We start from the raw sequence: 23,860 nt of genomic DNA, 5'->3' as shown, positions 1-23,860 counted from the left end.
GTTCTCACCTGCAGGGACGCAGCAGTCTGCTGCTTGCAGGTGGCTATGAAGGCCGAGTAAGTCGCCAGGGGGGTCTGGAGCTCAGTGTAAGCGCTCAACCAGCGCCGCTGGTGGTGACTGTGGCCAGTACCATGGGGCACCCGGAGTGGCAGCACCATGGTCCTGCTTAGGCGGGCGCAAAGCCTGACTGGCTACCCCGAGAGCGGTGATGGCAGCCTCCCCCACCACAGGGCCCTCTCCCCTAGCCCTGACTGTGTTCTGTCCCCCCAGGGCTGGACATCCACTTCATCCACGTGAAGCCCCCCAACCTCCCCTCCGGCCAAACCCCAAAGCCCTTGCTGATGGTGCACGGCTGGCCTGGCTCCTTCTACGAGTTTTATAAGATCATCCCGTTCCTGACTGACCCCAAGAACCACGGCCTGAGTGATGAGCATGTTTTTGAAGTCATCTGTCCATCCATTCCTGGCTACAGCTTCTCGGAGGCATCCTCCAAGAAGGGTATGGGGCTGCTGCGGGCCAGGCATCTGCCCCAGGGTGGGGAGCCGGCTTCCTTCAGAGCCTGAGGGAGCTGGGGGAGGGGAGCATCTGAGACCTGAGGAAAGAGAAGCAATGGGGATGATTTGATTGCCAAAGGGCCAGTGTGTCTTCTCAGGATTTGAGGGGCATGGTGGGCCAGGGACCAGGCAGAGTCATGACTGTCCAGAGTGGGCTCAGGGCCTAGATTCTCGTGTCCTTGGGAGCTGCCCCCTCTGGGCGGGTCCATGTCTGGACTCCGTGTTATTCCGGGCCAGCAAGGCTGACTAAGCGCTGCACACAGTGTGGACCCACGGACCCTCAGCAGGGCTGGCTTCACCATCTCCTGCACCAAGGCTAGCACCAGGAGCACTTCCTCTGGGCACTGGGCACCCCACCCTTGGGCCCCAGGATTCCTTCTCACCCACTCTGAACTGCGGAACCAAAGGCGTGACCTCCCATGATTCTTCTCTCCCCTTAACAACCAGGCTTCAACTCAGTGGCCACTGCCAGGATCTTTTATAAGCTGATGCTGCGGCTGGGCTTCCAGAAATTCTATATTCAAGGCGGGGACTGGGGGGCCCTGATCTGCACCAACATGGCCCAGCTGGTGCCCAGGTGAGGGTGGCTGTCAGGCGTTGTGTGTATGTGTGCAGGTGTGTGTGCACAGCCCGTGCGAGGTGAATGCATAGGGAGGAAGGTTGGGCATAGTGTCTGAGGCTTGGCACAGCGGCCACGCAGGCAGGATGTTTGTGGGCCCAGGGGAGATAAGGGAGGGTCCCCATCACTCAGCTTTGCCTGGGGAAGTTCGACACGAATCTTCCCTCCCTTTGGTGTCACACAGGACTGGTGACTCTGGGCCAGTTGCCCAGGCCTGGAGAGCCAGCTAGAGGAGGGGGACGGTCAGGGAGTAGACCTTTCTGATGGACCAAGTCCTGGGAGAGAGCTGACCAGAACTTTGTAGAACCTGTATTTTCTCCCCAGCCTGCTCCCTCACCTCCTGTGGTCACCCAAGGGGGCAGATGTTGATGGGGGCTGGCCCTGTGCTCCCCAGCTCTGTGGTCTCTTCCTCCTCCATCTCCCTCCCCACTTCCCCATCCTGGATGGCACCCAGGCTCACCTGACCCTTCTCTGCCCCCAGCCACATCAAGGGCCTGCACTTGAACATGGCTTTGATTTTAAGAAATTTCTACACCCTGACCCTTCCTCTGGGACGGTGTTTCGGGGGGCTTTTCGGTTATACCGAGAGAGACATGGAGCTGATATACCCCTTTAAGAAGATCTTCTTCAGCTTACTGAGGGAGAGCGGCTACTTGCACATCCAGAGCACCAAGCCGGACACCGTGGGTGAGTGCGCAGGCGCAAGGCACCTGGCTCAGCGGTGGCGGGTGGGGGTGAGGTTACAGCCAATCCATTCAGCAAGGCTCCCAACCAGCGGGGGAAGCCTCACCTATGCTGGGAACACTGCTCATGGGGTGAAAACCTCTTGTGAGGGACTCAGCTCTGTCCACTCTTACGCTGCCTGGCCAAATTCCCAAACAGCTCCACTGAGCAGAATCAGTGTTCCTAGTGACTTTGACCTCCAGTCCCTCCACCCATGAGTCCTACAGGGAGAAGCATAGAGATGGACCGAGGAGTGGGTAAGACAAAGCCTAGTGTTTATCAGTTCTGGGACTGTGGAAAGAAGGGGGTTCCCCAGGGCTGGAGGAGCTCCCCAGTTCAGTGAGGGAAGATAGCATGGATGGAGCTACTGCCATCAGGGCCCTGTTAAGGGATAATATTTTTTTTAAGGTATCAATCATATAGCTATACTAATTTTGAGGGGCATACTATGTATCTTTGTCAATAAAGTAATTTTCAAATTCTGAAAAAAAAAACATTTTTAAAGATAAAATCATAAAAATAAAAAATGAACACATGTCAAAATTTTATTTAACTCATTAACTAAAAGTAACTAGTAAAATGTAAAATAAAACAGTTCAAAGGCATTTAGGAACACTAAATTTGTTAATAAATACAAAACTTGTCAAAATCTACAGGGTAATAATCAAGTAAATCTCCACTGGACTTTTTTTTTTAATTATTCAGGTTTATTGAGATATAATTGACATACAGCACTGTATACATTTAGAGTGTACAGCATAATGATTTGACTTACATCTTCTGTAAAATGATTGCCACAATAAGTTAATATCCAACATCTCATATAGATTAAAAAACTTAAAAATTTTTTTAACCTTGTGAAGAGAATCTGTAGGATCTACTCTCTGGACAAAATTCATTTGCTTCTCTATGAACTAGACTCACTTGCATTACTATTAGTTTTCAACAATTTGCAGACCTGTAAAATATCTGTAAGACAAGGGAAGAAAGGCCCCCTTTACAATCATATGATATCAGAAGGGTCCACTGGAACCTCCTTGAACCCCACTCAGAGGACACCCAGGAGTTGTTTTGCCCGTGGTCTTTTAGAGTTTCCATGACAGTCCATACTCACACCTTGGGCAGCTCACGGTAATAAGAACAGTGTTTTATAGAACCAGTTTTCTCCCTCTTATTATAAAAGTAACCCATGTTCAATGTCAAAAAATCAAAAGATGCAAAAAAGCACAAAACAGAAAAGACAATCACCTATAACCTCTTGTTCCCTACCTCTCCTCTCCCAGGCCTTCAGAAGAACTGGCTAACATTTTGATTGATGAATTTTCACAAATGGAATCTGTCCATACAACCAGCATTCATATAAGTAACAGAGCGTGACCCACCAGCCCAAAAGCTCCCTGCACCCTCTTCTGGGTACTTCCCCCCACGCCCAGGGCAGCCACCCTCCTGACCTGACAGATAGATTGCTTTTGCTGGTTTTTATACTTTATATGCATTGGAATCCTCCAATAGGTGCTCTTTTGAGTCTGGCTTCTTTAGCTGAATATTTTGCTTGTGAGATCCATCCATGCCTTTTTAAAAAAGGATTTCTTTTTTAAAAAACAGTTTTATTTATTTTTGGCTGTGCTGGGTCCTCGTTGCTCTGCGGACTTGTCTCTAGTTGTGGCCAGCGAGGGCTACTCTCTAGTTGCGGCATGCAGGCTCGTGCCGGTGGCTTCTCTTATTACAGCGCACCAGCTCTAGGACCTGCGGGCTTCAGGAGCTGTGGCCCGTGGGCTCCATAGTTGCAGCTTCCAGGCTCTAGAGCACAGGCTCAGTAGTTGTGACGCGCAGGCCTAGCTGCTCCTTGGCATCTGGGATTTTCCTGGACCAAGGATGGAACCCGTGTCTCCTGCATTGGCAGGCGGATTCTTCACCATTCAGGGAAGCCCCCATCCATCCCATTTTTAATGCTTGCTTTATCGTTGGGCCTATGAGTGGATCGATATTTATTTAAAACTGATTCCCTATTTTGGGCTTTTAGGTGGTTTCTAATTTTTCTCTAATCACAGAATAGAAACAAAAAGAAAAAAACACTTTTTAAAAACAGCATTTATATATATTTCTTATTTGGATCCTACAAAACCTGGAGTTGTAGCCTCTTTGGTTTGAAGGAAGCTGCCCATATAGCATATGGATGTCAATGAAGTAGTGGGCGAGGTGTTATCCCTTTTTGTCAGATAAGGATTCCAAGGCCCAGTGTTAAGGAAGTGAGGTGCAGGAGCACCCCAGAGTCAGGGCAGAGCTGTGCTCTGACACAGGCTTCCTGTTCACACTGCTGTTCTGTGGGGCCAGCTCCCTGGTCCCAGGCCTGAGTTGCTCCCTTGCTTCTTCCCACACCAGGCTGTGCTCTGAATGACTCTCCCGTGGGACTGGCTGCCTATATTCTAGAGAAGTTTTCTACCTGGACCAATTCGGAATTCCGAGACTTGGAGGATGGAGGCCTAGAGAGGTAAGACCCCATCCACCCCTGCCTGCTGTTGGCTCACCTTCCTCACCCACCTCCCTTCTCACCGATTTCATCTCTGGTTGCTCTGAGTGGGATGGTCAGCAAGTTCCATCTGTTGTCGGATGTCCCACAGATCCTCAGCCTGTGACCAACCCAGCCCCAATATTTGGATGAGGAAGCTGAGGCCCAGATAGGTCTAGCCACGCAGTGGAGATATAAAAAATAGGATGCAGGGCTCAAGACAGTTCTGTTTGCTAAACAGCCTCCTTCTGGGATCAAGGAGTCCAGAGGGGCAGCAGGAGCCTCTTTGTCACTAAGACATGAGAGCAGCCCACGGACTGTCCCTCCTGAATCCTGGAAGCGCCTGACATCATGGCTGTATGCCTGCCTCATTTTTGGAAGCTGGTCCTACAGGGTGGCTACAGAAAGTGTGGGGAGGCCGTCCTGTCTCCTGGAACCTTAAAGGCTGCAGCCTGTACGGCGCATGATTCCCAGGTCCCTGGCCTGATTCGAGCTTCCTCAAGGTTGGCCCTGACCCACCTGCTCCAGGGCCCAGCCATTTTTTCACTCCTTCAGAGACACTCAGAGCACCAGTGTCTAATATGTGAGAAGGAGTGTATGGATCTGGCCCAGAAGTAGGGACTTAGTCTAAGCCATGTCCAGCACCTAAAACAGCACTGAGCACGTACCAAGTGAAGTGAAGTGAAAGTCACCCAGTTGTGTCCAACTCTTTGAGACCCCGTGGGCTGTAGCCTCCCAGGCTCCTCTGTCCATGGAATTTTCCAGGCAAGAATACTAGAGTGGGTTGCCATTTCTTTCTCCAGGGGCTCTTGCCGACCCAGGGATCGAACCCGGGTCTCCTGCATTGCAGGCAGGTTCTTTACCATTTCAGCCACCAGCTGGTAAAGGTGGGCATATAGTAGATGCTCCACAAATAGTTGTCTGATGAACTCTGAAGATACATGCAAAGGACTGTTGGGTGCAGAGAAAGGGGGATTTGCTTTGTTTAAGAGACAGGGAGGGGAAATGACTGGGAGAATCTGTTTGACCTGGGCCTTAAAGGATGAATAGGAGTTTGCCAGGTGGAAAGGGTGGAAGAAGGGAGTATAGGCAAAGAGAAAAGCAGAAGCAGAGGTTGGACTGATTAAAATGCATGGTGTACTTGGAAGGGGTAATTTGTCCCCAGGCTGGAGCAAATACAATGGGGCCAGACCTACAGATGGGTCCTCGAAGAGCCTCTCTTGGGATCTGTTTCCCCAGTCCCACACTGGGCAGCACCCAAGGGTTTATTGGATGCCACTAAGAGCACCTTGGCAAGGGGTCTGGCCCTGCTCCTTGCGCACGAATACCTGGAACCAGGTATGAGGCCAACCAGACCACCCGGAGGCTGCCCCCTGTAGCTTCTGCCCACCTGCATGCCTGGAGAACCAAAGCTTTGAGTAGCAGACAGACGTGATCAGATCTGTGTTCTAGAAAGATCACTAGCTGCAGGAGGGTAGAAATGGTTGCTGTGGTAGTTTTCAAGCTGTGCTTGGAGCTGCAGGGGAGGTGAAAGCGCTTGGCCAACTCGCTAAAAGACAGTCCCCAAATGTAAGTGCCTGTTGTAACTGTTCAGCTTTCACTGACTGGTTTTAATTTTATCAAAACTGCGTTTTGAAAATGTTCATTTTATCTCTATCCCTGCTCCATGCTGCCGTGGCTAGAGATCTAGCATTTCAGAGATGAGGGACTGAGGGCTAAGGGAAATATGACCCCTGAATACGAAGGTGTCTTATGAAGATGTTCTTTATCTCTGAGAAGCCTCTTTTCTTACTGTATTTTCATATTTAACATTAATACCTTCTTCTGTCCCCCTCCTGTGCCCCTCAGATTCTCCTTTCTCTGCTCCTGTCTCAGGCTGTAGTAGTTGGGAGCAGGGCAGAGGTGAATTGAACATTCCTTAGAGTGCAGTTCTGAGAATAAAAATATGACTGACCAACTGTATCTAAATGGCTAAAGCAAACAAGTACATTTAGCCAACTGACCTTTGACCATTTTTGGCAAATTGGCTTCTGCCGAATCAACTCAGCTCATTGCCTGGAGCTGAGGATCCTTGCAGGCGGAGCAGCAAATGTTCTTTAGTCCAGACATTGAGGATGGGGTGGATATGCAGGAGCAAAGGCAGTGGGCTTGGAAGGGATGACTGAGGCTGAGCTGGTTTCTGTCACGGACAGGCTGAGTGGGAGATGCTGGCAGGATGCCCGGGCAGGGGTGTCCACTTGGTAGCTGGGCTCACAGTTCTGAAGCTTTAGGTGAGGGGTCAAATTGGAGCAGTTCTTCCCACTGTGTTCTCAGTGAGTTAGTAGTTGGAGTCACGGGGCGGATCTCAAGACAGAGCACAGCAGAGCAGCGCCCAGGGGTGCTGAGAGGAGCCTTAGTGGCTCCAGAAGAGAGAGTCTGGGAGGACAGACCCAGGGAGAAGATCCTCCCCACGAGGCCTGGGCAGCAAGGATAATTCGGTGTGCAGAGTGAGGAGGCGTGGGAGAGAGAGCAGAGCAGGGCAGGGAGGGAGGGAAGGCCTGGGGACAATATGGGAGGTGACTGAAGAGGCAGATGGAGGGATTTAGGACTCAGGACAAGGGAGCAAGAGCTCCCCCTGAGCCCGGAATCAGGAATCAACCAGGGAACGGCCTGGGGCGGGGGGTGGGGAGGGGAGGGACGGCTGCTCCATGAACTTAGACTTCCTCACAGAGGAAGGTGGGTGGGCGGGAGGCTGTGGGTGGGCACACGGCTGTCGGGACCCTCTGAGGACGTAGCAACTGAGGTTGGTGAGCACGGCTGTCAGGAGTGCTGGAGTCCCCTTGGGTCTGTGGGCTGTAGGGGGGCTCAAGGTGGCAGAGGGTCCCCAGGATGAAGGCCCTGAAGGGGTGAGTGCGTGTCAGGGAAGCTAGAGGGGCTGCGGGGTGGTGGACGGTTATTCCAGGAGACAAGGACGGAGGCTGGCGAGTGGAAGCTGAGTTGGGGAGAGCAGTGAGGAAATGGAGGCCCAGGAGGCACCGCCCATGGGTGGCAGCCGCTGATGTGGGCAGAGGGGGAGGTCACGGAGAGTTCTGGGCTCTGGACTCAGGCTGGGCTGAGAGTGCCCCGCACCGACTGGACAGGGCAAGGGCCCAAGGGGCGGGCGGGCTGGAGAGGGTGTGGAGCTTTCCAGAGTCCACAGGCCACATGCTCCAACAACAGGTACCGAATGATTATTTCCTCCTGGAGTGTGGGGCCCTGCAGTCTGGGTGGGCTTCACCTGCTTAGCAGTTCCTAGGCTGGAGAAGCAAAGGGATATCCTGTGCTGAGCATGTGGAGGAGGGTCTCTGCAGGGCCCATGGCTCCTTCCTGGGGTGACACAGGTTTGGCAGGAGGTAAGCTGGGGTCAGGTGAATACAAATGCCCCAGCAGCTGCTGACCCTGCCTGCTTCTCCTGGTGCCAGGGTCCCAAAGGCTGCCTGGAGACCAGGTTCTGCTCAGGACCGGTCAGGGGTGGGCCTGCACCGAGGGGTGGGCTGAGCAGAGGCTGCAGCACCCTCCCCACAGACCACCCAGCGGTGACCAGCCAAGCTCCTGGTTCAGTTGACCACACCTGCTTCTTCCCATCCGGCCTGAACCTTTGCAGGCAGGTCAGGGAGGGGGTTGGCTGACACCACCCAGGATGACAGCCTGCCTTGTACGTGCTCATCATTCTACATTACCTGTCTTCATGGTAACTGGTGACCTTGGACCAGGCCTGCCTGTAGCACAGGGAGAAATAAGATCACTGAGCGGGCAGTGAGGCCCAAGGAGGGGTGCCAGGTGGGCACAGCACCCGACACATAGCTTGAAAGTGGCACCTCTCAGGCGCACCTGGCCCTGAGCATGGCCTTCCGGTCTGCTTTCCCAGGAAGTTCTCCCTGGACGACCTGCTGACGGGCATCATGCTCTACTGGACAACAGGCAGCATCACCTCCTCCCAGCGCTTCTACAAGGAGAACCTGGGGCAAGTCAATAAGCATGAGATGTAAGTCCAGCTGAGCCCAGAAAAGGGCTTCTGGGGAGGATGCCTGTGAGACAGAGAGAGGGAGGTGGCCCGCTTGGACTCAAAGGACATTTGATACGGAAAAGTGCAGCCAAGCCTTGGGTGCACACCAGGTGTGTAGAATAGGACACAATTTAAAGGAGGTCAGGGGTGCTGGGCCTCTCTTTAGAATTAGCTCACAGAAGCTAATGAAGAGAGACAGCAGCTCCCTTTGCTGCCAGGCCTGGTCCCCAAACATCCCCAGGGGCTCCCCCAGGGCCAAGGCTAGCCTTAGGTGGCACAATGGTTCTGGAACTTCCCTGGACCCCTTGCCAGATCTCATAGGGAGACCCTCAGGCAGCAGCAAAGGGAAAAGGGAGCAAAGGTGGGAGTTGGAGACTGTTCCCACCTCGGCCACACTTTCCAGCTGGGGCAGCCCTTCCAGAAAAGAGGGCCCTTATGGGGTTGGAGCTGAGGTGGGTGCTTAAAACCTAGGTCTGTCCTTTTATGGATCCATGTGGCTGAGCGAATTTGACCTTCCCCCCCCAGCTCCCTGAACCCCGGTTGTGCGGGAGAGCCAGCCCGGCCTGCCCCTCAATGAAATATCCGTCTCTTCCAGGTTGAAGGTGTATGTGCCCACGGGCTTTGCTGCCTTCCCCTGTGAGCTGATGCACTTGCCAGAAAAGTGGGTGAAGACCAAGTACCCGAATCTCATCTCTTATTCCTACATGCCCCGTGGGGGCCACTTTGCCGCCTTTGAGGAGCCAGAGCTGCTCGCCCAGGACATCCGCAAGTTCGTGGGGCTGCAGGAGCGGCAGTGACCCCGGCGGGGCCTGTCACCTCCCCGGCAGCCCCTGCCCTAGCACAGCAGGCTCCCTCCTGACACCCGCCCTTTCACAGAGAAGTCCCTGGTCTCGCAGCCCAGCTCCCAGTAGCAGTGGGGCTGGCGGGGAGCCCACTCCCCATCTCTGGTCCTCTATGGGGAGAGATGCCCCTTTCCCCAGGAATGTGTTTGCTGCCGTCCCCTGCCCGTGCTGGGACCCCAGGCTCACCCTTCCACGCGAACGCCCCACGCACTTGCTAAGCAACATGGCTTTGATGATAAATGATTTTTCTTCCAAGAGTGGCTGGAACAAGTGACTTGCTGAGCCCCGATCCCACGTAGGGTGCCCCTTCCTGCTGAGCTGGCAAGCCTGCGGGCTGTGTTGGGACGGTGTCCCATTCCATTCTTGGGGGCACCAAGAGGCCACTCTGCCCATCTGGTTCCCCGCCAGGGGCAGCTCGGAGCAGAGGCAGCGAGGCCAAGTGACTACTGGGGACCCTCACTGCCTGCTTCAGCGATTGGAGGCAGCCTCCCAGCTCTGCCCACCACACCCATCATGCAGGCTTGTGCCTCGGGCGCCCCCTGGAGGCAGTTGGGAGGCGGCTTCTCCAGCAAGTGCCCAAAGAAGCATTGCAGCCATGGGGTCTGGTTGGGAGAGAAAAGGCAAGAGGCTGAGCCCCTCCTTCTGTGGCTATAGTTCTCGCTTGGCTTCAAGGAGGCCCTGAGCACTCTTCCTTCTGGAGGGAACAGACAGATGGAATCAAGGGCTTCAGATGGAGCCCCATGCACCGGATGGGACGAGGCAGGGAAGGCTGGATCTCTGCAGTCTGGCTGAGTGGGCACTTTATTAGTGGTCCTCATGGTCCCTGCCGTGCAGGTGACCCCGACCCAGCCACCATGTCACTGGCAACATGAAAGAAAAAAAAAAAAACCCTGGTGGGGATATGGAGAAGCCTGCTGCAGCCTGGCGCTGGCCCACAACCCCTCCTGCTTCCTGCAGCTGACTCCCAGGGTGGGGCAGGGGTGGGAAGGGTCCGGTACCCGTGAGGCGAAGCTGGGATGGACCTGGACCACCATCAGGAACCCATCTCAGGCCTGTGGCTGCTGCAGCCTCTTTGGTTATCGGTGGTATGTGTGTGTGCCTGGAGAGGGGTGGGCAGTGTCTGGATGCTCAGAGGGAGAAGGTCTTCCACACGGTGCAGCCCCCTCTTCCTTGATTCTGTCACCATGCTCATGGGTTGGAGGGACACAGTTTCAACACATGATCCTGCTAAAAATCACCAGGGCCATCATCCCAGCCACAGAGCTGGGCACTTGTGCAGGAGGAGGGGGACTTGGAAAGAAATAGAGCCTCAGGCGAGCAAGTGAGAGTCCAGGGCTGCACCTGTGCACAAAAGAACCCCACCTGATGGCGGTCCCGCCCTCCCTGCTCAGCCAAGGGCCAGAGCCCCTTTCCGCTTTCTTCTCTTTAGAGTGGCTGTGCATAAAACAGGTGGAAAGAAGTCCTGAACTTGGTTGAGCTCGAGGGCCAGCCGCCTCTCCACCTGTCTCTTCACCTCCTGAGTCCCCAGGGCCCCGAGCCTGGACCAGCCCGGCAGTTCCCCAGCCCTCAGTCCCCCTGGCCAGCGGCTGCCACACTGTCCTCCGGGCTCTGTGCCAGACACTGCCCCGCAACAGTCCCGCTGATGTTGTTGATGGCGCCGTAGGTCTGCTGCTGCGGAGACAGGGCTGTTTTCTCTGAGGACGAGCTGTTCAGAATCCGGGGCACGTAGGGCTGCCAACAAATGGGGGCGTTAGTGCTTGGGAGGGCTGGGCACGAGATTCCAGACCCCATTCTCCCCCTACTGTCCCAACTCCCTCCAGCAGGAAGACACAACAGAATTCTCATAAAGGACACATAAAGAAACAACATCAGCTTAGGACATGACCTAAAAGATAGCAACTGGCACATTCTCCCAGTAGCCAGAGCAGATCAGAAAGCACAGCCATGTAGTTCTCATGGTGCTAGAGAAGAAAGCACACCTCTTTTTCAGAGGAGACAAAACATCCTCAACTCTAGAGGAACTTTTTATAGGAATCAGGTCTATCAACACAGGACAGGTTTAGAATGCTGTCAGTGGGACTTCTGAGGAGCTGAGCGAATCTGTGCAGGCTGTGCTTCCTCTCAATCCCAGACTCCGGCTGCCAACCCCAAACCAGGCTGAGAATGAGGCGTTTATATCCGCCACCTGCCGTCTCTGGCAGGCACACTCAGAGTTGTGCCTCTGGGCGATGAATCTTCCTGAAACCTCCAGAGCTGGTCCAAGGACAGACACTGATAAGAGTGCCTGACACGTGGGAGGGAGCCAACGAAAAGCACACTGCTACTGACTCAGATCGGCACTGTCCCAGCCCTGTCGGTCAGTCCCAGCCCGATCTGCCAGGCCGGCGGTCACAGCTCTGGGAGCCTGGGGCTCCATTCTCCTTTCCCAAGCCCACCACAGGAGGAGGACCCTGGAAGCCAGAAGCAGGGAGAATCAGGAAGGAAAGGAGTCCTGGTATCTTTCTAACTCGGTGTCCTCCTCCAAAGCAGGTGCCACGCTCATCTACTGAATTCAGAGAGGAGTTAGTGTGACACCCTCTTAATGCCTCGTGAAGCACCTCACACAGGCAGGTGCTGATGAAATGCTCTGATAAACCTTCATCAAACCACAGGGCCTTGAGAAATGGCTTCAGTAAAGATCGAAACTCATCAATCATTAAACATGCAGAGAAGGAAAGAGATGAGGGGTGGGAGGGAGGCTCAAGAGGGAGGGGGTATAAGTATACTTATAGCTGATGCACACTGTTGTCCAGCAGAAACTAACCCAACATTGTAAAGTAATGATCCTCCAACTGAAAAAACAACAGCAGCAGCAGCAACAACAAAAACTCACCAAGCATGAAATATGCAGAGAAGGAAAGTGAGCAGGGAACTGAAACCAAGGGGGATCGGTACGTATCGTGGTAAAACTAATTATCTTCTGGGTGATGGATGTGGCTTCACACATGCAAGAGAAAACATCCGGAGGGACCAGGGATTCCTTCTCAAATGACATTAATTCAGAAACCCTCCTGCCACATGATCAGGGGACTTCTGTCTTAATAGAGAAGATCAAAGTGTGTTTGCAAGGCCCATCTGGCTGGGCCTGTGCAGGTGCTCCGCACTCGGGTAAGAAACACACTTACTGTGAACGGTGGAGGTACGTGGGCCCCCGCCTCATTGCCTTTGTCACTCGCCGATTCTTCTGTCTGCAGATAACAGCAAAAACTTGCAATGATAAACATAACTGATCTTTCTGAACTAACACCCTCTAAACAAACAGACTATTAACACCCAGAATAATAGTACCAGCTGGCACAAAGCTACCAGCAGCAGCCCAAGAGAGGATGGGGTGGTGGGGGGAAGGCAGCGTACGGAGCAGGGAAGGGGAGGGCGGGGAAGCTACACATCACAGCCAACTACCCACGCCTTCCCTGTGGATAAATAAAATCTGGAGAGGGCTGCTGATCTGTTGATATGGGAAGGCGTATCCTTCCCATAGGAGGGCTGGAGGATGAACCCAACCATCTTCTGCCAGACTCTGGCGGGGCAGGGGCCCTTTACCTTGTAGTTGAGAGGGCTGAGGTGCTTGAAGCATCCAAAGCAGGTATATGCCAAGCAGACCAGGATGGTGAGCAGCAGCACCAGGAAGGTGAACAGGGTGAGGGGAGCCTTCAGACCTGGGGACAGAGGGATGCCAGCCTTGATGGAGGGAGGTCACACCTGCTGCACGAACTGTTGTGTGGCTTCTCCCTCAGGCCACAAATAAAAGAGAAGACATCATTCCCTCCCCCTTCCCACCATCTCCAGCAGCTGGGACGCTGTCTTCACCCCCAGGGGCACACAGAGTGATGCACTGAATAGCTGTCGTTATCCCGGGTCAATTTTGGACACTGGGGCACTGAGTCAATGGCAAGAGGCCAACCTCCTTGCTGGGTTGGTTCCCTCCAGTCTCCAGTGCCCTGGGCAGAGTCAGGCATCTCTTCTGCATTTTCCTTTTTCCCAAGAGTAGCAGTTTTCCCTCCTGCCTGCCCCTACCTCCTCCACACTGTGACATGTGAGGACCTGGGCCCATCCACACCCTAAAAGAATCACGCGGACAAACTTCCCTCTCTCCTCTGGTCCAGTCCCTTCATCTTCCCTGAAGGCTATCTGGGGCAATGGACCTGGCCTTCCCCAGCTTACAGCTGACCTCAGGAGCTTGGAAACAGGTTGTCAGTGCTGCACCCAATCAGCCCTCACCCTGGGGTACCACCTTCTGATTGGACACCGAGTTGATGCTCTTAAAGCAGTGAGAGATTTGACTGGCTGGTGTTGATGTGGGAATGGGAGGTTGGGGGTGGCCTCCTGCCCTCCACCCCTGCCCTAGTTGGCAGGGCTGCTTACCCAGGCGCAGGAAGGAGAAGAAGTAGAGCCAGAAGAGGCACAGGATGGGAGCGGCCAGGGCCTGGTTCACAGCCGCGAAGTGGATCCTCTTCTCCAGCTTGGCCGGGAGGTAGGCGAAGTAGAGGTTGTGCCGGTCCACCATGTGCTTGAGCAGGATGTAGATGAGGCCTGCAGAGCCAGGGCTGTGAGCTGGACCTCGGCTGGGACCAGGGGCTGCTCTGCCCCCTGCCTCCTGGAGGCACGTTTTGTGCCAGAGCTGGAGCCAAGGCAGCTGCTGGGCTCCATGTGTACCTGCATCTCCCGGCTCTCGCTCTCCCCAACCCCCCTCTCCCCTTCTCTCCTCTCTTCTTCCCCTTTCCTAGCCTCTTTCTGACCCCAGGGAGTAGAGGTTTCTGTGTATCCTCTTGGATCACTGCAGTTCTAGGACCATTTTGGGGAAAGAGGAGATGTTACACCCAGATGCCTGGCCTCAACTTCCTCCCACACTGAGCACCCCCCAGCAGGCTGAGCCCCTCCCCTTGCCCCTCAGTGCTCCCACTCTCCTCTCCTTTCCCACACAAGCCGACCCCCTGCACCGTCCCTGTCAACAGAGGCCCAAGGGTCTAAACCCAGGGATGGCACAGAAGGTACGCAGGTGCAGCCTTTTCTATTATGTCAGGTTCTTTAAAAAAAAAAAAAAATTGTTGTTGCTTTGAAAGAGTAACACTACTGTAGATCTTTAAAATAGTACAAGAGATTATATAGAGAAAATGAAAACTTCCTCCTAAACCTCAGCCAACAGTCTCCCGGATGTTCTCTTTCCTTCCAGAGTCTTCCATCTGTTGCCAGCTCCTGAGGATGTATTTTATTTGCAAGACCTTGGCCTTTTAAGTCAAGGAGACCTTGGCCTTCAAAGTCCTAAGTTCAAATCCTGCCTCCACTCCTCACTAACACAGGGTTAAGTGCTTCATCTGTGAAAAGGGGACAGAAACAAGACCTGCTTTGAAGGATTGTAAGAGAGTGAAGTGGAGAAGGAAATGGCAACCCACTCCAGTGTTCTTGCCTGGAGAATCCCAGGGACGGGGGAGCCTGGTGGGCTGTTGTCTCTGGGGTCGCACAGAGTCGGACACGACTGAAGCAACTTAGCAGCAGTAGCAGCAGCAAGAGAGTGAAGTGTGGTAATCCACATGGAGGGCGACAGTGGCGGCCACAGCGACAAACTCAAGGCCTCCCCCAGTGCTGCTGGCTGAGAACCAGCTGAGAACGAAGCACTCAGCCAGCAGAGGCCATAAGACCGGAGGAGGACTCAGAGAGGTCTCAGTTTGGAAGGCCAGTGGTGGCAATCCACGAGAAGTGAAATTAAATTTGGTGTGGCTGTGGCTATGAGCCACAGCTTGTGGTTCTCGGGGTTACAAGAGGCCCTCTGTCTGGGGCGCTCCATGACGTCCTGGTGCTGGCTGTCCTGGGGAACCCTTCGGAACCAGCCACCCACCTACCCTGGGGCCAACTCACCAAACGGCACAATGATGGGGCAGGTGATGCTGTAGGCCATGATGACAGTGAAGACGCACAGCATCCACGCATACATGGCTCCAAACTCGTACTCGAAGGCCTGGTTCTGCGATCGCGAGATGGTGAAGAACTTAGGGCTTTGGTCCACTCCAGCCCACCTCCGTGCTCTCTGAGGTGGTCGAGGAGAACACGTCGGGGAGGACTTTGGAAATGGGAGACTCACAGTGACCCCCACCTCTCAAGCAAGGCCCTTTCTGCCCCTCCACAAGCCTCCTCCAGCTTCACTTAGCTCACACCCAGACCTCTCGAGGCATGATGACGCATGTTTTCATAGTGTTTTCCTTGTTCTAATCGTGTCTACCCAACAGGCCTGTGAGCCTCCAAAGGACAGAGGGGATACGTCTGACTGTAGAACGATCCTCCACAGACTCTGGCGTCAGACCCAAGGTCAGCTCCGCCCCTTCGAGCCGTGTGTCTCAGCCAAGCATTTGACCTCCCTGTGGCTCAGTCTGTGCGTCTGCAAGGTGGGCTCCAGTAGGGCCCATCTCACAGGGGCTCTGAAGATTTCAGTGACAGGATGCAGGGCCTCTCTGCTCATGGTTCCCACAACAGCAAAGGAGAGTAAAAGAGAACCCCACACACCCAATTTAGACTCTTGAAACAAATGCCATCAGTCCCAAATGCCTTTGACCTCTCGGGTTATCTAACAATTTATGCAAATAGAGGGCTATGGGAAAGGAATGTATGGATCTTAGTTGTGTGAATGTGTGTGTGTGTGTGTGTGCGTGTGTGTGTGTGAGATCAGGCCAGTTAAAATGCAAAAATCCCCACTCTCTCCTCTGCCCAAGACAGAGTGGATAGAGGACAATGTAGCCAGGCCACCTTCACACAGGTGCCTCACACCTCCATTCCCCGCAGTGGGGCCCTGGGCCGAACTAGGAGGCCCTGAGCATGGTGCCTGGCACTCCGCTAGGTAAATGTGGTTGGTGGGGAGGCTCTAGGACGAAGGCAGCACCCACGTCCACCCTCGTACCTGCTTTACGTTCTTGCGGTCGGCCGCGGTCTTGGCCATGACCATGCGGAAGGTGTAGAGAATGAGGCCGGGCAGCCGCAGGAGCTCCATGCCGTTGCCGATGAAGGCCGAGGCGATGACGTAGTTCACAAAGAAGGCGCCCTGGTCGGGCAGGAAGACGCACCTGGGGAGCCGCCGGGTGTGTGAGCTGAGCACCCAGGGAGGGAGAGGAGCCCGCAGCTGGGCAGAGGAGGGACTGAGAACTAACCATGGATTTGGCCATCTGGCTATCACTGTCAACCTAGACCTGAGCTAGTTGGGTTCAGTGTGTCTGTGGCTGCCAGCTCCCAAGTCCTCAGGTTACCCAGCGAGAACTTAAGAAAATTCGCTCTCTCCTTTCAGATAGGCACGCGCAGGCCTCCCTGTGAACACTCCCTTAGAAAAGTTTATCTTGAACCTTAGGGTCTACATCAGGACCTACAGTGTAGTACCAGAGGGCTGGGCTGTATCCCAGCTCTGTCTCTTAACTGGCTGGGTAGCTTTGGGCAAGTTCTTCAACACCTCTGGGCCTCAGTCTCCTCATCCGTAAAATAGAAATAGTCATCATTTCTGCCTCATAGCTTGTTGTGAAGATTCGATGAGAAACAGAAGAAAGCATTTAGCAGAGCATCTTCTTAAATAACAGGTATTGTTATTAAAAGGGTGTGGTATAAGCTGAAAATACTAACAAGGACACACATTTAGAAATTAACTCCACTCTCATAGCAAAAATAACCCGGGGCCAGACAGTTATTCTGGTTGCAGTGTTAATCACTATTTCCCTTTCCCTTCCCTGGCACCCCTGAGACCTAGCAGTTCCCTCTCCCCAAGCGGTTCTGTTTTCAGTAAGTTTCAAAGGATGAAGGAGACTGTCACTAATTGAGTTTTAACCTAAAAGATTAACCACATTTCTGCACACGTGGCACAAAGTGGGTCAGTTCCCAGGGTGCAGCCCAGCCAGGAAGCTGGAGGGGTGAAGGGGAGGCTACAGGCGCTGAAGCACAGACTTCCCTCCTCCTCTGTCGTCCGAGGCCCAGCCCCAGGGGACATTCATCCCGGATCTAGAGCCAGAACTCAATGTGGCCGATACTTACTCCAACCTGATAGAGGCCTCTGAGGATGTTTTATCAAAGAGCCACCGGAAGAAAAAATCCAAACTGAAAGAAAAATAAATCCTGTAAGAATTTATTTCCAATACTCCATGTGATCATACCTATATTTTCTTTCTTTTTTTTTGCTTTCTGCTTTTTTTGATTGTTGTTTGTTTTGTAAAAGGCCTAATCTCAAGATCTACATTGGTTTTCTACATTGCATGTACACTGGTTACTTATTTCAACATAACTTATCAGGGCCTGCTTTCACAAAAGCTTCCTTCCTCAGAATAACCAAAGCCACAATTAGACTCGCTCCCTAAGTGGAAGGTCCATGATAAGTTTCATTTTTAAGCATTTTTGTTTTCAAGGCAGAAAGAACCTATCTCTGAAAGTATCAGTGGGCCGGCACAATGGCACTCCAAGGGGGTATGACAGGTTTAAATGTTGTTAACAATTTGGATCCACTTCCAAACCATTTGCATTTTCTTGGAGACAGCGTTCTCTGGATGTGACCTTGGTTCTGAACTTAGAGCAGGAGGTGGTAATGTGTACCTGGTGAGGCCAAGGGAGGGCAGGATCAGCACCATGAAGATCAAGAATATGTAGACCTTGGTCATCATGATCCAGTTCTCTCCTGACCTGCAGGAAGTCAGACGTGAGCCCTCGAAGTCCCTCAGATGCCCCAGGTATTCCCAGGAAGGCCCTTGCTGTGTGCCCATCGCGCTGGTAGGCTGCAGGGCCAGAGACCCCTCCCTCAGGGGTGAGTCTCAGAAAACTCACTTGGTCCAGTGAGATTCCAGCAGTGTAGAGTAGTAGACGATGGTGGGGAGCAGGGCAGAGAAGGACCACAGGAGGAGGGTTGGGAAGAACTGGCTGATGACAGGGTTCTAGAAAACAGTCCATAGCAGAGAGAGCTGTGAGCCTGGGCGATCTGGGTCGTGACCTGTTGGCACGGTGACTCAGTGAACTCAGGGGTTTTGGTCATATTTGTCCCCTAGAACCAATGCTGTACCTGGTACAGGGTAGATATTCCATAATGCTGGCTGAATAGATGATAACAGCACCTGACATTTGCACAGCTCTTTTTTTTTTTTTTGGCCATGCCACACAGCATGTGGGATCTTAGTTCCCTGACCAGGGATTGAACCCACGCCCCTACAGTGAAAGCGCCAAGTCTTAACCACTGGATCTCCAGGCAAGTCCCTGTGCAGCGCTTTAGAGGGACAAAAGCAACTTCATATACAACTGAACTCCACTCATCTTCCTGGCCAGATAGAGAAGCTCTTCTGTTCCCTATAAAAAGCCAACAGCAGACACCACAGGAAGATGTAGTACTGATGGCCAGGACGCCTCTCCAGCCTCCGGCGCACTCAGCTCCCACTGGCCCACTCACAGCTCCCCAGAACTGTGCCATGTTAGTTCCCGACCCGGTCTCTGCCTGTTGTACTTGTTATTGCGGTTTCATGATTTGATTAACTTATTACCTTCTCTGAAAAAATGAGCCTTGTAACAATAGAAGTTTTCTTTGAAAACTAGGTTGGACACTTTGGAAAGACTTGATAAAGGTGAATTTCTGAAAAGTGCTGTTGAATTTGACCGTAAATTAACTGGAAAAGAGCAAGGGAAATGAAATCTAGGATTCTGTACTTTTTGCAAGCATCTTTAAGATCTTGCTTTACTGTAAGAAACTAAAACTAGAATCACAAACAATGAAATAAGGGTATCTTCTCTGTAAAATGGACAAAAGGGAATTCTAATCAGCAGATCCTTCCTCAAAAGAATAGGCCTTGACGGTACACTGTTGTTGTTAAGTTATTAAGTCATGTGCAACTCTTTTGGGACCCCATGGACTATAGCCCATTAGGTTCCTCTGTCCATGGTATTTCCCAGGCAAGAATATTAGAGTGGGTTGCCATTTCCTCCTCCAGGGGATCTTCCCAACTGAGGGATCGAACCTGCATCTCCTGCATTAGTAGGCAGATTCCTTACCACTGAGCCACCTGGGAAGCCCAACCACACAGTCAGTTCAGTCGCTAAGTCATTTCCAACTCTTTGTGACCCCATGGACTGCAGCACATCCGGCTTCCCTGTCTATCACCAACTTCCAGAGCTTGCTCAAACTCATGTCCATTGAGTCAGTGATGCTATCCAACCACCTCATTCTCTGTCATCCCCTTCTCCTGCCCTCAATCTTTCCCAGCATCAGGGTCTTTTCTAATGAGTCAGTTCTTCAGCTTCAGCTTCAGCATCAGTCCTTCCAATGAAAATTCAGGACTGATTTCCTTTAGGATTGACTGGTCTGATCTCCTTGCTGTCCAAGGAATTCTCAAGAGTCTCCTCTAACACCACAGTTCAAAAAGCATCAATTCTTCAATGACATGCTGAAAATCTCAACAAAACTTATGCATTTTTAAAATTATCTATTCAGCCATTTATCACAACAGCCCCATGAGTATAACACGGCAGAGTGTTATAGAAGAAAAACCAGTCTTTAGAGGAAAAAGCAAGGCGCAGAATTCATCAGCTAGGGAATGGCAGAGTTAGGACCAGGCCCTCAGGCCCTCTGTCCACTGTGTGTTTTCCAGGGTATGATTAACCAAATGCCAAGTGGAACTGAAAAAAACAAGACTGAGGATGATATTTCAGCAAAGCCAATTATGGGAAACCAAGTAGATGCCATTTTAGGGAGTGTTTAGTTGTTATCAATTCATGTAAGATTTTTTAAAAAATCATTCATTAGCTATCTAGAGTAAATAACTTTACAACAAGATTACCAGAAACTGAAATTTAAAAAAAAAACAACAATAATAATTGATTCATGATCCTGCTACCCCAGAGAGCAAAAGACGTTTTTTCATTCTTTGCTAGCCACTCCCCATAGCAGCACACTTCACTGGCACATTACTGTGACCACTGCTGAGAGATAATTTTATATCCTGATCTTATCATAAGCCCCCTATGTCTGCCACAAAGTCTATGTAATTTTTTAATGAAAGCTTAATGGTCTATCAGACTGAATACACCTCATTCAACTCAAATCTCCCCTACTGTTGAGCATTTAGATTGATTCCATTAGAGTTGTATCTATATCTTTATAGTAACACATACACACATACATGGACTTCCCTGGTGGCTCAGAGGGTAAAGCGTCTGCCTGCAATGCGGGAGACCCGGGTTTGATCCCTGGGTTGGGATGATCCCTGGAGAAGGAAATGGCAACCCACTCCAGTATTCTTGCCTGGAGAATCCCATGGATGGAGGAGCTTGGTAGGCTACAGTCCACAGGGTCACAGAGAGTCAGACACAACTGAGCGGCTTCACTATACACATTCATATACATGCATGCACACACACACATATATATGCACGTAACATTACTATAAACACATTGTAATAAATGCTGCCATATATGTCCAGGGCTTAAAAACATAGACATGAGTCGAGTGGTTCAGTTTGAAACTAAACTCCGGTTTAGTTTGACCCCCACCCTGCCACCCCAGCCCTTGGCCTCATCCCTCCACCTCCCACTCCACCCTCTTATCGCCAGCCCCGCCAGGAGGGGTCTTGCAGAACGGTCACTCACATTCAGTGCATGGATGGGTTTGGTGACATTGAACTTGTCCATGGTGGACAGGATGATGGAGGGTGTGGTCAGGAAAAATAGCACCACGAAGAGGATGAAGTTGATGCCCAGCCATTGGAACCACCAGCGGAAGCCCTGAATGGAGAGGTTCTTCCTGCAGAGAGGAGGACACGGGCCCTGGAGGCTTATCTCTCAGGCTCTGGTCACCTAAGACACCAACAGTGCACTTGGCTAAGGTGGGTCAGAAGGTCAGGTTCAGGCAAGGCAAGCGACTAGACCGAGGGCTCCAGCTGAGGGCTCATTCTGACCTCAGGAGCACAGGCAAGTGTCCTGCACTGACCTTCAGCTCCAAGAAGGTCAAACTTGGGGTCCCTGTGAGCTCAGCGGGGAGACAAGTTATTTGCTGCTAACATGGCTCCTCAGCTAGAGTCTGGGGCCAGAACCTACCTGAAGAGACACCAGGAGCCTCCAAGCAGACCAAACAAGGCTCCACGTGGCCTTTCTCAGACACACTAGAGACACATGACCCCCGAGGGGCCCATGAGCTGGGGTGTGAGGAGGAGGGAGGCAGGGGACAAAGGCAAAAGGCCCAGCTGGGAACTCCCTGGCTTCTTGCCCCCACCAAGAGCAGAGTGATAACCAGTTCCAAGTTTAGAAAGGTCAGGAAACCAAAGAGCAGAGCCGCCAGGGGCTGACGCACAGCCAGCAGAGGCGAGGGCCCAAAGCTTGCTCTGGACAAGGAACTGAGGCCAGGCTGGACGGCGAGCCGAGCCGAGGCCTCTGCCGGGCCATCCTTGCCCTGGGCATCATGCTTCAGGCTCCCGCGGACACAGCTCAGGTCACCAGCTTGTGCCCCAGGCCAGAGGCAGCTGGCACTAAATGCAAGCCTGCCCTGTCTGATACAGCAGCCTCAAGTCACAGGTGGCTGCTGAGTGCTGATATGTGGCTGGTCTGGACAGAGATGGGCCAGAAATGCCAAATACATGCTGGATTTCAAAGACCACAACATAGGAAAAGGAGACTGCAAAACTTTTCAATTTTTAAAAATTGATTACATGTTGACCTGATAACATTATATATATAGAGAGAGAATTCTTATGAGAGTTAATTTTAATATTTTTTTTAGACCTGTTCTTTATTTTTAATTTTTGGGTTTTTGTGGCCACACCACATGGCTTGCAGGATCTCAGTTCCCCGACAAGGGACTGAAGCCAGGCCACGGTAGTGAAAGCCTAGAACCCTAACCATTAGGCCAGCAGAGAACTCATCAGTTTCTTTTACTTTTTTAAATGTGGCTAAAAGGAAACTTAAAATTACACACACAGCTCCTATTATAACCCTACTGGACACTGCTGATGCCAGGGAGAAACATTGGAGTGAAGCCCTGGATGTAGACAGGCCCCCCCATGATGCCCCCTACCCGCAGCCCAGAGGCGTGCAGGAGAGTGTGTGTCTCCCTGAGTCAAACCTGTGCTTCCAGGTGACTCGGGCCGCCCCACAGGACACCCCGGCCTCTTTCTCACCCCTTCCTGGCTGTGGGCTCACCAGCAGATGTCCTCGGGGTAAGCGGCGAAGGTGACCGACCACCTGGAGATGCGGAGCTCTCTGCCGTGGGACGAAGGCTGTGGCTCACCTTTGCACTGAAGGCCCTGACACTTGCAGGCGTTGAAGTCCTTCAGGACGCTGCCAGGAAATGCAGAAATGGCCAGTGTCTAGACCCCTCAGGGTACCATGTACACATGTGGCAAATAGGACCATGTGAGAGTGGAAGCCCCGTGGCGCAGGACTTCTACTTTATCATTGCTGCTGCTGCTAAGTCAGTTCAGTCGTGTCCGACTCTGTGCGACCCCATAGACGGCAGCCCACCAGGCTCCCCCGTCCCTGGGATTCTCCAGGCAAGAACACTGGAGTGGGTTGCCATTTCCTTCTCCAATGCATGAAAGTGAAAAGTGAAAGTGAAGTCGCTCAGTCGTGCCTGACTCTTAGCGACCCCATGGACTGCAGCCGACCAGGCTCCTCCGTCTATGGGATTTGCCAGGCAAGAGTACTGGAGTGGGGTGCTACTTTATCATTAGCTTATTATAATTAACGCTATGAAAGAGATGCCATTCTTAGCACACTATGTGCAGAACTTTGTTCAGTCCTGAGAACAAGCCTGCCAGTCAGGGATTACCGTTACTATTTTACAGATGAAGAAATGCAGGCTCTCAGAGTGAGGTTTGCATCCCAGCTGTCTGACTAAAGCTCCTATACTGTTCCCGTCATCCCAACACAGGGGGCTCCTCCTTGCGTGCTGCCCCCCTGCTACACGCTGCCTGTTAAGCTGGGCTCTGGTTGCATCCCCCTGCCGGGGCCACGGCCTCACCTTTTCACTCCCCCACCTCCCCGAAGACTCCCTAGCAGCATTAGACTGCATTACTTACGACCCCAAGATACCCCTCCCTAGGACTCCCACATCCACCTTCACCACTCTTTCCCCCCTTAGTCTCCCACAAAGAACCCACCAGCCCCCCATTCCCATCTCAGAACACCCTTCCCCTTCTCACTGGCCTTCCCCCGACCCCGCCTCACTTCAGGGTCTGCAGGGCACATCCAGGAGGTCTGTTCCCAGGGTTCATGAAGCCCCAGGCAGGGAAGGTAGGCAGTGGGGCATTTGCTGGGTCACCTCCCTTCCGCCTCCCTCTCCTGCCCTCATCCCCTGCTGCCCCCAGCACAAGATGACATGGAGATCCCAGGCATGAGAGTGCTTTAGGAGCTAGAGCCGAGGTGAAAACCCACTCCCCTGGGCGAGGCTCCTGTCAGCAGTGAGCATTCCGCCTCCAGTGATGCCTCTGTAGGGAGATGGGAAGGACACACACAGGAGAATCTGATTCCAGAGTGGGTATATGAAGGAGGGTGTGTACACCCCACCTGGGAAAATGCTGGGCCACAGAGGCAAGAGGATCCCTGGGCAGCTGGTGAGAGCC

At 52.6% G+C, this 23,860-nt stretch overlaps 2 protein-coding genes and 1 long non-coding RNA gene across 9 annotated transcripts in view; 2 read left to right on the top strand and 1 right to left on the bottom strand.

Moving 5' to 3' along the window:
* The window catches only part of EPHX1 (epoxide hydrolase 1), a 37,626-nt gene extending 28,100 nt beyond the window's left edge, over positions 1–9,526 (top strand). For all 5 annotated transcript variants that reach the window (XM_086345112.1, XM_086345111.1, XM_086345108.1 and 2 more), the window contains 6 exons: positions 271–498; positions 1,002–1,131; positions 1,655–1,860; positions 4,279–4,387; positions 8,292–8,408; positions 9,025–9,526. In XM_086345112.1, the coding sequence (XP_086201238.1) occupies positions 271–498; positions 1,002–1,131; positions 1,655–1,860; positions 4,279–4,387; positions 8,292–8,408; positions 9,025–9,226 (992 nt within the window). In that variant the 3' untranslated portion in view covers positions 9,227–9,526. The remainder of the gene's footprint in view (positions 1–270; positions 499–1,001; positions 1,132–1,654; positions 1,861–4,278; positions 4,388–8,291; positions 8,409–9,024) is intronic.
* Positions 9,527–10,054: 528 nt separating this feature from the next.
* TMEM63A (transmembrane protein 63A) overlaps positions 10,055–23,860 on the bottom strand; it is a 36,021-nt gene continuing 22,215 nt past the window's right edge. Inside the window, exons 14-24 of one of the 3 annotated variants that reach the window (XR_015143546.1) lie at positions 22,440–22,577; positions 20,895–21,048; positions 18,092–18,254; positions 17,864–17,950; positions 17,312–17,374; positions 16,200–16,362; positions 15,167–15,272; positions 13,676–13,843; positions 12,854–12,969; positions 12,436–12,498; positions 10,055–11,002 (exon numbers count right to left, since the gene is read on the bottom strand). Coding sequence is in view for 2 of the 3 variants with exons in the window: in XM_086345105.1 (XP_086201231.1) it covers positions 10,838–11,002; positions 12,436–12,498; positions 12,854–12,969; positions 13,676–13,843; positions 15,167–15,335; positions 16,200–16,362; positions 17,312–17,374; positions 17,864–17,950; positions 18,092–18,198; positions 20,895–21,048; positions 22,440–22,577 (1,393 nt within the window). In the remaining variant the exon portion in view is untranslated. Of the gene's footprint in view, positions 11,003–12,435; positions 12,499–12,853; positions 12,970–13,675; positions 13,844–15,166; positions 15,336–16,199; positions 16,363–17,311; positions 17,375–17,863; positions 17,951–18,091; positions 18,255–20,894; positions 21,049–22,439; positions 22,578–23,860 lie in introns of all 3 variants that reach the window. The other 2 variants (XM_086345105.1, XM_086345106.1) reach the window with 2 other exon arrangements.
* LOC147356833 (uncharacterized) lies at positions 11,568–15,990 on the top strand. Its single transcript, XR_015143551.1, has 2 exons — positions 11,568–12,201; positions 14,484–15,990. It is a non-coding gene; the product is annotated as an uncharacterized LOC147356833 (long non-coding RNA).

This window comes from Bos grunniens, chromosome 16 (assembly GCF_055505025.1).
Source record: "Bos grunniens cultivar Pamir isolate PY7600 chromosome 16, Bosgru_T2T1.0, whole genome shotgun sequence".
Taxonomy (NCBI): domain Eukaryota; kingdom Metazoa; phylum Chordata; class Mammalia; order Artiodactyla; family Bovidae; genus Bos; species Bos grunniens.
The sequence above is the reverse complement of the archived record's forward strand: the minus strand, read 5'-3'. Positions and strand labels throughout refer to the sequence as shown.